Here is a 15,353-nt window from a genome sequence, read left to right on the forward strand (position 1 = left end):
TAGAATCTAATAATAAATGGGAATTTAATAATAAAAATATTTAATAAGAAGGGACTTTGTAATAGAAAATTTAGTAACAAATAGAGAATTTAGCACCAAAGAATTTGACAATAATCGAGAATTGAATACAGAATTATGTAGAGAAATTGAAATATGTAATTTTAAAAAATTATATTATTAATTTTAACAAAATGTAGTGTAATTTGTTTTTTAGTAATGCATAATTTTAAAAATTATTTAAAAATTTAAAATATATATAATATAACTATATTATTTGATAGAAATAATAGTATAAATAATAAAATTTATAATTTTAATTTAAAAATGATAATAAATAATATACAAATGTATTTTACATTTAAATTTACATTTTATTTTACATTTAAATGTAACAACAGATTTTATGAACGTGGCAATTATAATTTAATTAATGAATTATTTTTCCGCAGGGGAAGCTCTCGCTGGCCAACGGCTTCGTGCTGGAGGGGACGTTCAGCGCCCGCGGCGGCCGCGGCCTCGGCACCCGCGGAGTGCTCAGCACGGCCCCCGAGCCCCCGCGGCCACCGGCCACCGTGTGAGGGCCGGGAACGGGATCCCGGGAATGGGATCCTTGGGAATGGGTCCTGGGGATGGGATCCACGGGGATGGGGTCCTGGGGGTGGGGTCCTGGGGATGGGGTCCTGGGGATGGGATCCGTGGGGATGAGATCCGTGGGGATGGGATCCTTGTGATGGGATCCTCGGGATGGGATTGTAGGGATGGGATCATGGGGAACGGGATCGTTGGGAATGGGATTGTTGGGAATGGGGTCCTGGGGATGGGGTCCTCGGGATGAGGATTCTGGGGACAGGATCCTGGGGAAGGGATCGTTGGGAATGGGGTCCTGGGGATGGGGTCCTCAGGATGGGACCCTCAGGACAGTGTCCTTGGTGACGGGATCCTTGGAATGGGATCGTAGGGATGGGATTGTTGGGATGGGATCCTCAGGAACGGGGTCCTTAGGATGGGATCCTGGGGACGGGATCCTCGGGATGGGATCCTGGGGATGGGATCCTTGGGAAAGGGATCCTCGGGGACGGGATCACTGGGATGGGGGCCCTTGGACAGGGTCCTTGGGATGGGATTCGTGGGACGGGATCCTGAGGACAGGGTCCTTGGTGATGGGATCCTCGGGAGGGGATCCTTGGGATGGGATCCTTGTGATGGGATCCTTGGGATGGGATTGTAGGGATGGGATTGTTGGGATGGGATCCTGGGGAATGGGGTCCTTGGTATGGGATCATTGGGAATGGGATCCTGGGGATGGGATCCTAGGGATGGGATCGTTGGGAATGGGATCCTGGGGATGGGATCCTCAGGATGTGATTGTGGGAATGGGATCCTTGGGATGGGATCCTCGGGATGGGATCCTTGGGATGGGATTCTGGGGAATGAGGTCCTCGGGATGGGATCGTTGGGAATGGGATCCTGGAAATGGGATCGTTGGGAATGGGATCGTGGGGAACAGGATCGTTGGGAATGGGGTCCTGGGGATGGGATCGTTGGGAATGGAATCGTGGGGAACAGGATAGTTGGGAATGGGGTCCTGGAGAATGGGATCCGTGGGGATGGGGTCCTGGGGATGGGATCCTTGTGATGGGATCCTCGGGATGGGATTGTAGGGATGGGATCGTTGGGAATGGGATCCTGGGGATGGGATCCGCGGGGATGAGATCCCGGGGATGGGATCCTTGTGATGGGATCCTCGGGATGGGATTGTAGGGATGGGATCGTTGGGAATGGGGTCCTGGGGATGGATCGTTGGGAATGGGGTCCTGGGGATGGGATCGTGGGGATGGGATCGTTGGGAATGGGGTCCTGGGGATGGGATCGTTGGGAATGGGGTCCTGGGGATGGGATCCGCGGGGATGGGGTCCTGGGGATGGGATCCTCGGGATGGGATTGTAGGGATGGGATTGTTGGGATGGGATCCTGGGGAACGGCGTCCTCGGGATGGGATCGTTGGGAATGGGATCGTGGGGAACAGGATTGTTGGGAATGGGGTCCTGGGGAATGGGATCATTGGGAATGGGGTCCTGGGGAACAGGATCATTGGGATGTGATTGTTGAGAATGGGATCAGCGGGGATGGGGTCCTGGGGATGGGATCCTCGGGATGGGATTGTATGGATGGGATTGTTGGGATGGGATCTTGGGGAACGGGGTCCTCGGGATGGGATCCTCGGGAATGTCATCCTGGGGATGGGATCCTGGGGATGGGATCCACAGGAACATGATCCTTGGGATGGGATCATAGCAATGGGATTGTTGGGACGGGATCCTCAGGAATGGGGTCCTTAGGATGGGATCCTGGGGACGGGATCCTCAGGATGAGATCCTGGGGATGGGATCCTTGGGAAAGATATCCTTGGGGACAGGATCATTGGGATGGGGGCCCTTGGACAGGGTCCTCGGGATGGGATCCGTGGGACAGGATCCTGAGGAGGGTCCTTGGTGACGGGATCCTCGGGAGGGGATCCTTGGGAATGGGATCCTGGGGATGGGATCCTCGGGGATGGGATGGTTGGGATGGGATGGTTGGGATGGGATGGTTGGGATGGGATGGTTGGGATGGGATCATTGGGAATGGGATCCTCGGGATGGGATCATCGAGATGAGATCCTCGGGAATGGGATCATTGGGAATGGGATCCTGGGGACAGGATCTTTGGGACTGGATCCTTGGGATGGGGGTCTTGGGATGGGATCCTTGGGACAGGGTTCTCAGGGACAGGATCCTTGGAGATGGGATCCTGGGGAATGGGCTCCTTGGGATGGGATTTTTGGGGATGGGATCGTTGGGGATGGGATCCTCAGGAATGGGATTGTTTGGGATGGGATTGTTGGGATGGGATCCTTGGGCTGGGATTGTTGGGATGGGATTGTTTGGAATAGGATCCCAGGGGCAGGGTCTTCAGGATGGGATCCTTGAGATGGGATCCTAGGGACAGGATCCTGGGGAATGGGATCCTCAGGATGGGATCATCAGGATGGGACCCCAGAGACGGGATCCTTGCGACAGGGTCCTTGGGAATGGGGTCCTTGGGGATAGGGTCCTCGGGGATGGGATCCTGGGGAACGGGATCCTTGGGATGGGATCATTGGGAATGGGATCCTGGGCATGGGATCCTCAGGAATGCTCCTGATCCAGCCCCACGGGCATTCCCAGGAATTGATCCCAGTGTGGATTTGTCGGCAATGGGACAGGGAAGGACGGAGCCCAGTGCAGTGGGAGGCAGGGATGGATGTTGGACTGAAATCCTGGGAATAATTCTGTGTGGGAATGAGGGAATGGAAGTTTTAGTGCCATCCTGGGAATTTCATGGAATGAATTCCATGTGGGAAGCAGGGATGGATGTTGAACTGCAGTCTTGGAATTGCCATGGAGTCAATTCCATAGGGAAGCAGGGGATGGAGCTTTTCCTGAAATGCTGGGATTCATTCCATGAGGGAAGCAGGGAATGGCTGCTCGACTGCAATCCTGGGATTCGCATGCAATTAATTCCATAGGGAAGCAGGGAATGGATGCTTTCCTGAAATCCTGGGATTAATCCTATGTGGGAACAAGGGAATGGATGTTTTAGTGCCATCCTGGGATTAATTCCATAGAAAAGCAGGGATGGATGTTTTCCTGAAATCCTGTGATTTTCATGGAATTAATTCCATAGAGAAGCAGGAACGGATGTTTTGATGCCATCCAGCCCAAATTCCAGTTCCCCTCACAAATCCCAGTTCAATTCCACCTTTTTCTCCCCCTCTAAAACATTCCCAGTCCCTCAGAGAATCTGTGGGACAGAAATTCCTTTTCCCTGAGCTATCCCAGCAGGAACAACTCCTGGGAGTGGTTGCTCAACTCTTTTCCAGCTTTTCTGCAGGAATTCCAAGGAGATAAAGAATCCTAATTAGGAATATTTAGGAATATCCAGCAGTGCATGGAGCAGGAATTAAAAAATTCCATATTATTTTAGTCCCTCGCATCTGGAATTTTTTTCCCCCGACGGATTTTTATGGTCAGGACAAGACACTTGAGGGTTTTTTATGGAATTCCCACTTAGGAATTCCCGTTTCTGGAACCCATTTAGGATTATCCAGGAATGGTTTTGATGGGAATGGAGTTTAAGGATGTTCCCATTCCATGGATCCTCCCACTATCCCAAATGGATCCATGCTGACCTTGGACACTCCCAGGGATCCACGGGCAGCCACAGTTTCTTTGGGAATTCCACCCCAGACAGGAATTCCTTCCTAAAATCCCATCTAAATCCCCATTTTTCCCAATGGGAAGCCATTCCCTGTGTCCTGTCCCTCCATCCCTTATCCCAAGTCCCTCTCCAGCTCTCCTGGAGCCCCTGGAATTTTCCCTTCTCCAGGAAAACATTCCCAGCTCTCCCAGGTCTGTGTTTCCATCAAATCCCAGAGAACATTCCCATAGTTGAGGGGGAAATGCACAAGGATTTGGGAAGACCATGGAAAATCCCAATCCCACGTTGTTTTCCAGCCAGCTGGGCCTCAAGGAATTCCCAGTGGAGAAGAGATGGACGGGAATCTTCGAGCAATTCCTGGAATTCCTCCATTCCGGCTGCAAGGAGGAAATGGAGGAATCTTTCACGGGATTCCACATCCAAACCAGCAAGGAGCTGAGGAAATCCCAGGAATATCTGTTCTGCCAGAGGTACTGAGGGAATTCTGGGAATTCTCGAGGGAATCCTGGGAATATCTGTTCAGCCAATGAGGGAATCCTGGGAATCCCTGAGGAAATCCCAGGAATACCTGTTCTGCCAAAGGCGCTGAGGAAATCTTGGGAATCCCTGAGGAAATCCTGGGAATTCCTCTTCTGCCAATAAGGGAATCCCAGGAATTCTTGTTGGGAATGCAGACCCTCATTCCCACCCAGGAGTGTTGTATAATTCCAAGAATTTTCCAGTTGTTCCCACTCAGGGAAAAGGAGCAGGAATTTCCTACCTCAGTTGGAATTTTTGCATCCACATCCATGAAAAATTAACTTCTTGGAATTATTTTAATGGCCCTTTGGAATTTTCCAGTTGGGATTTATCCATGGGTGGTTTTCCCTCCTCAATTCCCGTTTTTCCAGAGGCACTGAGGAGGTTTCTTGGAAAATTGAGGAGATCCTGGAAGAGCTCATCCAGCACCAGGAGCCGAAGTCGCTCCAGAGTTATTTGGAGAAGGTAAGGATTTAAATTATGTATTAAAATTATTAAAAATTATTTAAAAATATTAAAATTATCAAAATCCGGGATATGATGATATATAATTGACTATTAAATAATTTGAATATAGAGAAAAAATAATTTCATACTTATTATAAGAATTTATTAATAGAGAATTTAATAATAAAGAATTTCTATTATAAATAAGTTTACTAATGAGTAAAGAATTTATATAATAAAAAGGGGATTTAATAATGAAGAATTTATTAATAAATAAGAAATTTATAAAGAGGGAATTTATTAATGAAGAATTTAATAATAAATAGAGAACTTCTATTAAATAAAGAATTTAGATATATCAGTAAATTGAATAATAAAGAATTGAATAATAGAGACTTTAATATTAAATAGACAATTTAATAATAAAGCATGTAATAATAAATAGTTTAATAATAAATAGATAATTTAATGATGGAGATTTAAATAATAAATTGGGAATTTAATAATAGAGAAGTTGCTATAATAGCTGATTTAATAATAGAGAATTAATAGATAATTTAATAAGGGAGAATTTAATAATAAATAATTTAATAATTGAAAATTTATATAATAGAGAATTTAATAACAAAAAATTTATGTAATAGAGAATTTAAGAATAGAGATTTTAATAATACAGAATTTAAGACTAAAGAATTTAATAATAAATAGAAAATTTATTTTAAAAACAGAGGATTTATAGAATGGAAAAATGAATAATAAAAATTTATCTAATAAATAGCAAGGTTATTTTTCCCTCACCCACTTTTCCCTGGACTACCTTTTATTCCCTCTGGAATATCCCAGCAAATCCCAACTGGAAAAGGGAACAGAGAGCATTTATGGAATCCATGAGATCCCAAATTCCAGCTGGGAATTCTGGGAGAAATCCAGGTGCCTTTTGGGGCTTTCCCTCTCCTCCTGATCCATGAAATTGGATTCTCCAGGCGTTGGAATCTTCCCTGCATCCCTTGGGAAAGCTGCTCAGGGCTCTGACCGTGGCGTTCCAGGCAACGTATTCCGGGATCGGAGCCAACCGGCACCTGCTGGCCATGGCCCAGGAGGAGGTCAAGTTTTACTCCAAGAAAATTTGGGAATTCTACCAGTGAGTCCAACTTGGAGGTTTTCCGTGGGATGGGAGCATGGAATGGATCTTTGGGATCGTGGGATTAGGAGCCAGGCCTTATTTGTGTTCCTGTTTTCTTGGGAGTTCTTGGGAGTTCTTCAGAATTCTTGGGAGTTCTTTGGGGGTTCTTTGGGAGTTCTTTGGGAATTCTTTGGGAGTTGTTTGGGAGTTGTTTGGGAATTCTTTGGGAATTCTTTGGGAGTTGTTTGGGAGTTGTTTGGGAGTTGTTTGGGAGTTGTTTGGGAGTTGTTTGGGAGTTGTTTGGGAGTTGTGTGGGATTTGTGTGGGATTTGTGTGGGAGTTCTTTGGGAGTTCTTTGGGAGTTCTTGGGAGTTCTTCAAAATTCTTGGGAGTTCTTGAGAATTCTTCAGAACTCTTGGGAGTTCTTGGGAATTCTTGGGAGTTCTTTGGGAATTCCTGGGAGAGTTGCCTCCTTGAGGTGACAGTGTCAATCAGAGCACAAATCCCTGTGGATGGAAATCCGTGACTGCAGGAAAAATGGGATCATGGAATGCTTTGGGTTGGGAATCTCATCCAGCTCCAATCCCTTCCACTATCCAGGTGCTCCAAGCCCTGTCCAACCTCTCCTTGGGCACTTCCAGGGATCCAGGGGCAGCCACAAATTTTCTGGGAATTCCATCCCAGCCCCTCCCCACCCTCCCAGCCAGGAATTCCTTCCTAAAATCCAACCCGAACCATTCCAGGATTCTCTTGGAAATCAAGACAAAGCCCAGCTGCTTTTCCAGAGTGGAATCGGGAATTGTGACCACTCTGCTCTTTAGAATCCATGGAAATTCTGGAATTTGCAGCTTGAGCAGAAACCCCTCAAACACTGCAGCAGCTCTGTGGGAATTCCAAGGATTTTCACTGATCTCATGCTGGGACAGCTCCTCCTTCGGGAACAAATTATCCTTAAAAAACCGGGAAGGAACTAATCCTTGTTTTTGCTCTCCAGGGGTTTGCTCCGGCTGGCCCTGGAGCGGAAGGGCCGCGCGCCCTCGGAGGATGCGGATCCCAGGTCGGTGGCACCTCCGGAGGTTCCGCGTTCAGATCCCGGTGGGATTTACGAGGGGCCCCGAAATTCAGGAAGTGCTGAGCTCGTGTTTGTCTGCTCGAGCCAGGCTCGGTGCCCAGGTTTTCCCAGGGACTCCAAAGATGTCCGGGAGTTCCAGGTTTTTCCCAGTGAATTTCCTGGAGATCTGCTGCTGCTCCAGGTTTTTCCCAGTGAATTTCCTGGAGATTTCCTGGACCTCCACATTTTTCCCAGTGAATTCCCTGGAGATCTCCTGGAGCTCCAGGTTTCTCCCAGTGAATTTCCTGGAGATCTCCTGGAGCTCCAGGTTTTTCCCAGTGAATTTCCTGGAGATCTCCTGGAGATCCAGGTTTTTCCCAATGACTTTCCTGGAGATCTCCTGCTGCTCCAGGTTTTCCCAGGGATTCCAAAGACCTCCTGTAGTTCCAGGTTTTTCCCAGTGAATTTCCTGGAGATCTGCTGCTCCAGGTTTTCCCATGGAGTCCAAAGATCTCCTGGAGCTCCAGATTTTTCCTGGTGACTCTGGAAATCTGGAGCTCCAGGTTTTTCCCAGTGAATTTCCTGGAGATCTCCTGGAGCTCCACGTTTTTCCCAGAGAATTTCCTGGAGATCTCCTGGAGATCCAGGTTTTTCCCAGTGAATTTCCTGGAGATCTCCTAGAGATTCAGGTTTTTCCCAGTGAATTTCCTGGATATCTCCTGCTGCTCCAGGTTCTCCCAGGGATTCCAAAGACCTCCTGTAGCTCCAGGTTTTTCCTGGTGACTCTGGAAATCTGGAGCTCCAGGTTTCTCCCAGTGAATTTCCTGGAGATCTCCTGTAGCTCCAGATTTTTCCCAGTGAATTTCCTGGTGATCTCCTGTAGCTCCAGGTTTTTCCTGGTGAGTCTGGAAATCTGGAGCTCCAGGTTTTTCCCAGTGAATTTCCTGGAGATCTCCTGGAGCTCTAGGTTTTTCCCAGTGAGTTTCCTGGAGATCTCCTGGACCTCCACATTTTTCCCAGTGAATTTCCTGGAGATCTGCTGCTCCAGGTTGTCCCAGGGAGTCCAAAGATCTCCTGGAGCTCCAGGTTTTTCCTGGTGACTCTGGAAATCTGGAGCTCCAGGTTTCTCCCAGTGAATTTCCTGGGGAATCTCCTGGAGCTCCACGTTTCTCCCAGTGAATTTCCTGGAGATCTCCTGCTGCTCCAGGTTTTCCCAGGGATTCCAAAGACCTCCTGTAGCTCCAGGTTTTTCCCAGTGAATTTCCTGGAGATCTGCTGCTCCAGATTTCCCGAGGGAGTCCAAAGATCTCCTGTAGCTCCAGGTTTTTCCTGGTGACTCTGGAAATCTGGAGCTCCAGGTTTTTCCCAGTGAATTTCATGGAGATCTCCTGGAGATCCAGGTTTTTCCCAGTGAATTTCCTGGGGAATCTCCTAGAGCTCCAGGTTTCTCCCAGTGAATTTCCTGGAGATCTCCTGGAGATCCAGATTTCTTCCAGTGAATTTCCTGGAGATCTCCTGGAGCTCCAGGTTTTTCCCAGTGAATTTCCTGGAGATCTCCTGGAGATCCAGGTTTTTCCCAGTGAATTTCCTGGAGATCTGCTGCTCCAGGTTTTCCCACGGAGTCCAAAGATCTCCTGGAGCTCCAGGTTTGTCCCAGTGAATTTCCTGGAGATCTGCTGCTCCAGGTTTTCCCAGGGAGTCCAAAGACCTCCTGTAGCTCCAGGTTTTTCCTGGTTAGTCTGGAAATCTGGAGCTCCAGGTTTTTCCCAGTGAATTTCCTGGAGATCTCCTGGAGCTCCACGTTTTTCCCAGTGAATTTCCTGGAGATCTCCTGCTGCTCCAGGTTTTCCCAGTGAATTACTTGGAGATCTCCTGGAGCTCCAGATTTTTCCCAGTGAATTTCCTGGAGATCTCCTGGAGCTCCAGATTTTTCCCAGTGAATTTCCTGGAGATCTCCGGGAGATCCAGGTTTTTCCCAGTGAATTTCCTGGGGATCTCCTGGAGCTCCAGGTTTTTCCCAGTGAATTCCTGGGGATCTCCTGGAGCTCCAGGTTTCTCCCAGTGAATTTCCTGGAGATCTCCTGGAGATCCAGGTTTGTCCCAGTGAATTTCCTGGAGATCTGCTGCTCCAGGTTTTCCCAGGGAGTCCAAAGATCTCCTGGAGCTCCAGGTTTTTCCTGGTGACTCTGGAAATCTGGAGCTCCAGGTTTCTCCCAGTGAATTTCCTGGAGATCTCCTGCTGCTCCAGGTTTTCCCAGGGATTCCAAAGATCTCCTGGAGATCCAGATTTTTCCCAGTGAATTTCCTGGAGATCTTCTGGAGATCCAGGTTTCTCCCAGTGAATTTCCTGGAGATCTCCTGGAGCTCCAGGTTTTTCCCAGTGAATTTCCTGGAGATCTGCTGCTCCAGGTTTTCCCAGGGAGTCCAAAGATCTCCTGGAACTCCAGGTTTTTCCTGGTGACTCTGGAAATCTGGAGCTCCATATTTTCCCCAGTGAATTTCCAGCAGATCTCCTGGAGTTCCAGGTTTTTCCCAGTGAATTTCCTGGAGATCTGCTGCTGCTCCAGGTTGTCCCAGGGATTCCAAAGACCTCCTGTAGCTCCAGGTTTCTCCCAGTGAATTTCCTGGGGATCTCCTGGAGCTCCAGGTTTTTCCTGGTGACTCTGGAAATCTGGAGCTCCAGGTTTTTCCCAGTGAATTTCCTGGAGATCTCCTGGAGCTCCAGGTTTTTCCCAGTGAATTTCCTGGTGATCTCCTGTAGCTCCAGGTTTTCCCAGGGATTCCAAAGATCTCCTGTAGCTCCAGGTTTCTCCCAGTGAATTTCCTGGAGATCTGGAGCTCCAGGTTTTTCCCAGGGATTCCAAAGACTTCCTGTAGCTCCAGGTTTTCCTGGTGACTCTGGAAATCTGGAGCTCAAGGTTTTTCCCAGTGAATTTCCTGGAGATCTCCTGGAGATCCAGATTTTTCCCAGTGAACTTCCTGGAGATCTCGTGTTGCTCCAGGTTGTCCCAGGGATTCCAAAGACCTCCTGTAGCTCCAGGTTTTTCCCAGTGAATTTCCTGGGGATCTCCTGGAGCTCCAGATTTTTCCCAGTGAATTTCCTGGAGATCTCCTGGAGCTCCAGGTTTTTCCCAGTGAATTTCCTGGAGATCTCCAGGAGATCCAGATTTTTCCCAGTGAATTTCCTGGAGATCTCCTGCTGCTCCAGGTTGTCCCAGGGAGTCCAAAGATCTCCTGTAGCTCCAGGTTTTTCCTGGTGAGTCTGGAAATCTGGAGCTCCAGGTTTCTCCCAGTGAATTTCCTGGAGATCTCCTGGAGATCCAGGTTTTTCCCAGTGAATTTCTTGGAGATCTGCTGCTCCAGGTTTTCCCACGGAGCCCAAAGATCTCCTGGAGCTCCAGGTTTTTCCTGGTGAGTCTGGAAATCTGGAGCTCCAGGTTTCTCCCAGTGAATTTCCTGGAGATCTCCTGGAGCCCCAGGTTTCTCCCAGTGAATTTCCTGGAGATCTCCTGGAGATCCAGGTTTTTCCCAGTGAATTTCCTGGAGATCTGCTGCTCCAGGTTTTCCCAAGGATTCCAAAGACTTCCTGTAGCTCCAGGTTTTTCCCAGTGAATTTCCTGGAGATCTCCTGGAGATCCAGGTTTTTCCCAGTGAATTTCCTGGGGAATCTCCTGGAGATCCAGGTTTTTCCCAGTGAATTCCCTGGAGATCTCCTGGCGCACCAGGTTTTTCCCAGTGAATTTCCTGGGGAATCTCCTGGAGATCCAGGTTTTTCCCAGTGAATTTCCTGGAGATCTCCTGTAGCTCCAGGTTTTTCCCAGTGAATTTCCTGGAGATCTCCTGCTGCTCCAGGTTTTTCCCAGTGAATTCCCTGGAGATCTCCTGGCGCACCAGAACCTCTTAGATCAACTTGTGGCCACCACAACCCAACCGCACCAAACTCGGAAGAGCGGAAAACAAGGAGAACCCCTTGGGAGATCTCTCTTCCATGGGTTTGAGAATATCCACATGGATTTCCCTGGAAAATCCTGGATTTTTCTTCCCTCTTTTCCAGTCTCGGGAAGGGCTCCAGCCTGGTGCTGCCGCTGATCCTGCCTGGATTCTATCCCGAGCTCTCCATGCTCTACATGCTCCAGCACCAGCGGGAGGACGAGCTCTACTGCCAGGGAATCGTGGAGCTCAGCCTCTTCCCAGATATCCAGCTCCTGGAATTCCTGGATGTGCAGAAGTAAGTGGGATTTTTCCATCCCCAGGGAAAAATTCCAGAAAGGTTGAGTTGTTGTTGGATTCATCATTGGTTTTTCCCATTTTTTTTCACTGGATTTTCTCCCAAAATTCCAAATCTGGAATGTTTGGCTGGAAGGAGGATTGGTAATGGAAAACTGCTGTTATCCCTACTAACCCTCATTTTTGTGTGGATAATTCCCAAATTTTTTGGTCCGAAACATCCAGAATTGATAAATGTCTTGGAAAAGGAATGTTCATTCGAGGGTATTCCCTGTTAAAATATGGGAATACTGAGTGAAAAGATGGGAAAAGTGGAGGCAGATGTTTCCCTTATCCATTCCTACTGCTGGATCCACCTCTGGAAGTGATGGGAAGCAGCTTGGGAATTTTCCTCTGGGAGTTCAGGAGTGCAGCAGATCCAGGGTCTCAGTTGGATTCTGTCCAAAAGAAATGAGAGGAATTGGATCCAAAAGTGCCACAATTTCTCATGGATTATGCCAGGATCATCCCTGAGGAATGCAAACTCTGATGGGATTCCCGGGGAAGTGGATCCATGGGATGGGAACTCCCAGGGTCCTGAGCCAAATCCCACCTGGAACAGGGCCAGGAGAGGAACAAACGGAGCCTCCGAGGCTTTGGCAGCACCTCGGAGGAGGAGATGGAAGAAGCGATGGGATTTAGGATGGAATCCATCCTAAATCCCGCTTTTCCCTTTCCAGGCACCTGTGGCCTCTCAAAGATCTCACCCTGACCTCCAACCAGGTAAGGAAAACTCTGGGAGACATCTGGGAATGGCAATGGGACATGGAATCGGGCTCGGATGAGGATGGAGCTTCTCCAAATGAATCCCAGGAATTCGAGCTCTGTGATCAGTTCCCATCCAGAGGTGCTTCCTGTGGATTTCCACTGAGATTTTGTGGGATGACTCCGGAACCTCTGCCCCCAGTATTCCAAAGGGATCCCTGTCTCTTTTCCAGAGGCGCTCCCTGATCAAGGATAAATGTTTCCTGTCTGCCACCGAGTGTCTGCAGAAGCTCATGTGAGTCCCTGTCTGGCTCTTCCCACTGAAATCCCGGGATTTTTTTTGGGATTTGCCAGGAATTTCTACCTGTTTCGAAAGCATTCTCGGGCCATTCCATTCATTATTTAAGGAAAAGTTCTTTGGGATGTTCTTTCTCGTTCAAAGTGGATTCCATGGAATCTTTTCCTCCAAAATTCCATGAAGACATTGATGATGAAATCCAGCAACTCCCTGCTCAGCAGCTTCACTTCCCACTGATATTCCCTGTGAAAGAATTCCTGGATGGGAATGTGGGGAGGGGCTGGAATTCCCAGAGAAGCTGTGGCTGCCCCTGGATCCCTGGAAGTGCCCAAAGCCAGGCTGGAGCAGCCTGGAACAGTGGGAATTCTCCTTGGCCATGGGATGGGATGATCCTTAAGGTCCCTTCCCACCCAAACCATTCCATGGTTTCTCCCTGTGGAAAATGGCATGGGAACAGCTCCTGCAGCCAGACCTGGATTGGGATTTGAGTTGGGATTATTCCATGGCCATGTTGGATTTGGGATCCTTTTGTATCCATGGGCTTTTCTGGGAACATTCCCACTCCTTCAAGTTATCTTCCCCCAGCTCTGCCTTTCCTTCTCCAGCTGGAAAAGAACCTTGGGAAGGAATTTTCCCTGTGGGAATGGGGAGGGGCTGGGATGGAATTCCCAGAGAAGCCGTGGCTGCCCCTGAATCCCTGGAAATGGCCAAGGAAAGGTTGTACGGGGCTTGGAGAATCCTGGGATAGTGGGAGGTGTCCCTGCCCATGGAATGGGATGAGATGTTCCTTAAAGCCTCTTCCAACCCCAAACCAGTCTGGAATGATGATTCCACACAAAATCTTGGATCATTGTTTTCAGCTGGAGAGCAAATTTGGCTTGGCTGGGATTTCCTGGAATTCCGTTCTTCTGCATATGAGCTCCAGGAGGTTCATCTCTCCAGTGGAGTATTCCAAGAGCTTGAGGGGATCCATGGGATGGAGGGTCCCAGGAAGTGCATCCATGGGATGGGATCTACCTTGGAGATACCAGGAATTCCACCCTGGGGAAAATAGACAGGAATGTCCCATCCCATATTGGAGACACCAGGAATGTCCCGTTCCATATGGAAAATGACAGGAATGTCCCATCCAATATTGGACATCCCAGGAATGTCCCATTCCACCTTGGAGATCCCAGGAACGTCCCATTCCATATGGGGAATGACAGGAATGTCCCATTCCATATTGGGAATGACAGGAATGTCCCATCCCATATTGGAGATCCCAGGAATGTCCCATTCCATATGGGAGATATCAGGAATGTCCCATTCCACCTTGGAGACTCCAGGATGTACCATTCCATATTGGAGACACCAGGGATGTCCCATTCCACATTGGAGATCCCAGGAATGCCCCATTCCCTATGGGAAATGACAGGAATGTCCCATTCCATATTGGAGACACCAGGAATGTCCCATTCCGTATGTGAGACACCAGGGATGTCCCATCCAATATTGGAGATCCCAGGAATGTCCCATTCCACCCTGGAACATCTCCTGACCCATCCGCGGCGCTTCCTCTTTCCTCCACCCTTTGGAGCCAACCCGTAAATCCTTTCACCCCTAATTTTTTAATTTTTAATTTTTAATTTTTATTTTTAAATCCTGCTTTTCCGGATGCAGCTTTCCCACGGCTCTTTTCTCCCGACAGCACCACGGTGGATCCCCGGGAGAAGCTGGAGATCCTGCGGAAGACCTACGAGGAGCTGGAGCGGACGGTGTCGCGGCTGCTGGACGCCGACTATCGGCTCCCCATGGACGACCTCCTGCCGCTCCTCATGTTCGTTGTGTCCCGAGCCAAGTCAGTGGAATTTTTTCCCCCTCTGGAATATTTCCAGATGGAAGAATTCTCCAAATTTTGGGATTTGGGGTTGGATGTGTTGGGTTTTTTTTTCTTCCCCCCCAGAGGTGCGCGGTTGGGTTTTTGGGATATAAAGCGCCGGCGGAATTCTGGAGTGTCCGTGTTATATCCCAGACAATATTCCATGGAAAATCAGATTCCTTTTATCTCGGAATTCCAGAATGTCTGTGTCTTATCCCAGAGGAATTCCAGGGTTTTAATGGAAAAAGTGATTCCTTTTATCCCAGAATTCCTGAGTGTCTGTGTCTTATCCCAGATGATATTTCATTGAAAATCCAAGAATTCCAGACCGTCTGTGTCTTATCCCAGACGGTATTCCAGGTTTTTCATGGAAAATGAGATTCATTTTATCCCAGAATTCCAGAGTCTCCATCTTTTATCCTAGAGAAAATTGGGATAATGGGAAGTCTCTGCCCATGGATCATCTTAAAGGACCTTTCCAACCCCAAACACTCTGGGATTCTGGAATTCTGGGATTTTTACAGGAATTTTCCATCCTCAGCAGGAACTGGGATTCCTCTGGGAGATGAAGAATCCAAAATTCCACCCAGCAATTGGAATTTCCTATGGATGGATCTGGAATTTTCTTGGGATGGAGCAGCCCAAGTTGTGCCCAGAGATTTTTTCCAAGATTTTGGGATTTGTTTTTCCCTAGGATCCAACACCTGGGAGCTGAAATCCATCTGATCCGGGATTTGATGGATCCAACCAACCAGGGAGGAATGTTGGACTTCCTGCTGACGGCACTGGAGGTAAGGGGATTTTTTCCAGGAATTCCAGCAAAATTCCAGCTTTTCTGGAATGG

The 15,353-nt window shown here is 48.3% G+C and overlaps 1 protein-coding gene across 4 annotated transcripts in view; it reads left to right on the top strand.

Moving 5' to 3' along the window:
- Positions 1-15,353, top strand: part of ALS2CL (ALS2 C-terminal like) — a 49,065-nt gene that overhangs the window by 31,829 nt on the left and 1,883 nt on the right. For all 4 annotated transcript variants that reach the window (XM_041714292.2, XM_072925236.1, XM_072925238.1 and 1 more), the window contains 10 exons: positions 450-574; positions 4,536-4,709; positions 5,130-5,223; positions 6,189-6,346; positions 7,323-7,385; positions 11,434-11,607; positions 12,326-12,368; positions 12,584-12,645; positions 14,339-14,488; positions 15,204-15,300. In XM_041714292.2, coding sequence (XP_041570226.2) covers positions 450-574; positions 4,536-4,709; positions 5,130-5,223; positions 6,189-6,346; positions 7,323-7,385; positions 11,434-11,607; positions 12,326-12,368; positions 12,584-12,645; positions 14,339-14,488; positions 15,204-15,300 — 1,140 coding nt within the window. The remainder of the gene's footprint in view (positions 1-449; positions 575-4,535; positions 4,710-5,129; positions 5,224-6,188; positions 6,347-7,322; positions 7,386-11,433; positions 11,608-12,325; positions 12,369-12,583; positions 12,646-14,338; positions 14,489-15,203; positions 15,301-15,353) is intronic.

The sequence above is a fragment of the Taeniopygia guttata genome, chromosome 2 (genome assembly GCF_048771995.1).
Source record: "Taeniopygia guttata chromosome 2, bTaeGut7.mat, whole genome shotgun sequence".
Classification (NCBI taxonomy): domain Eukaryota; kingdom Metazoa; phylum Chordata; class Aves; order Passeriformes; family Estrildidae; genus Taeniopygia; species Taeniopygia guttata.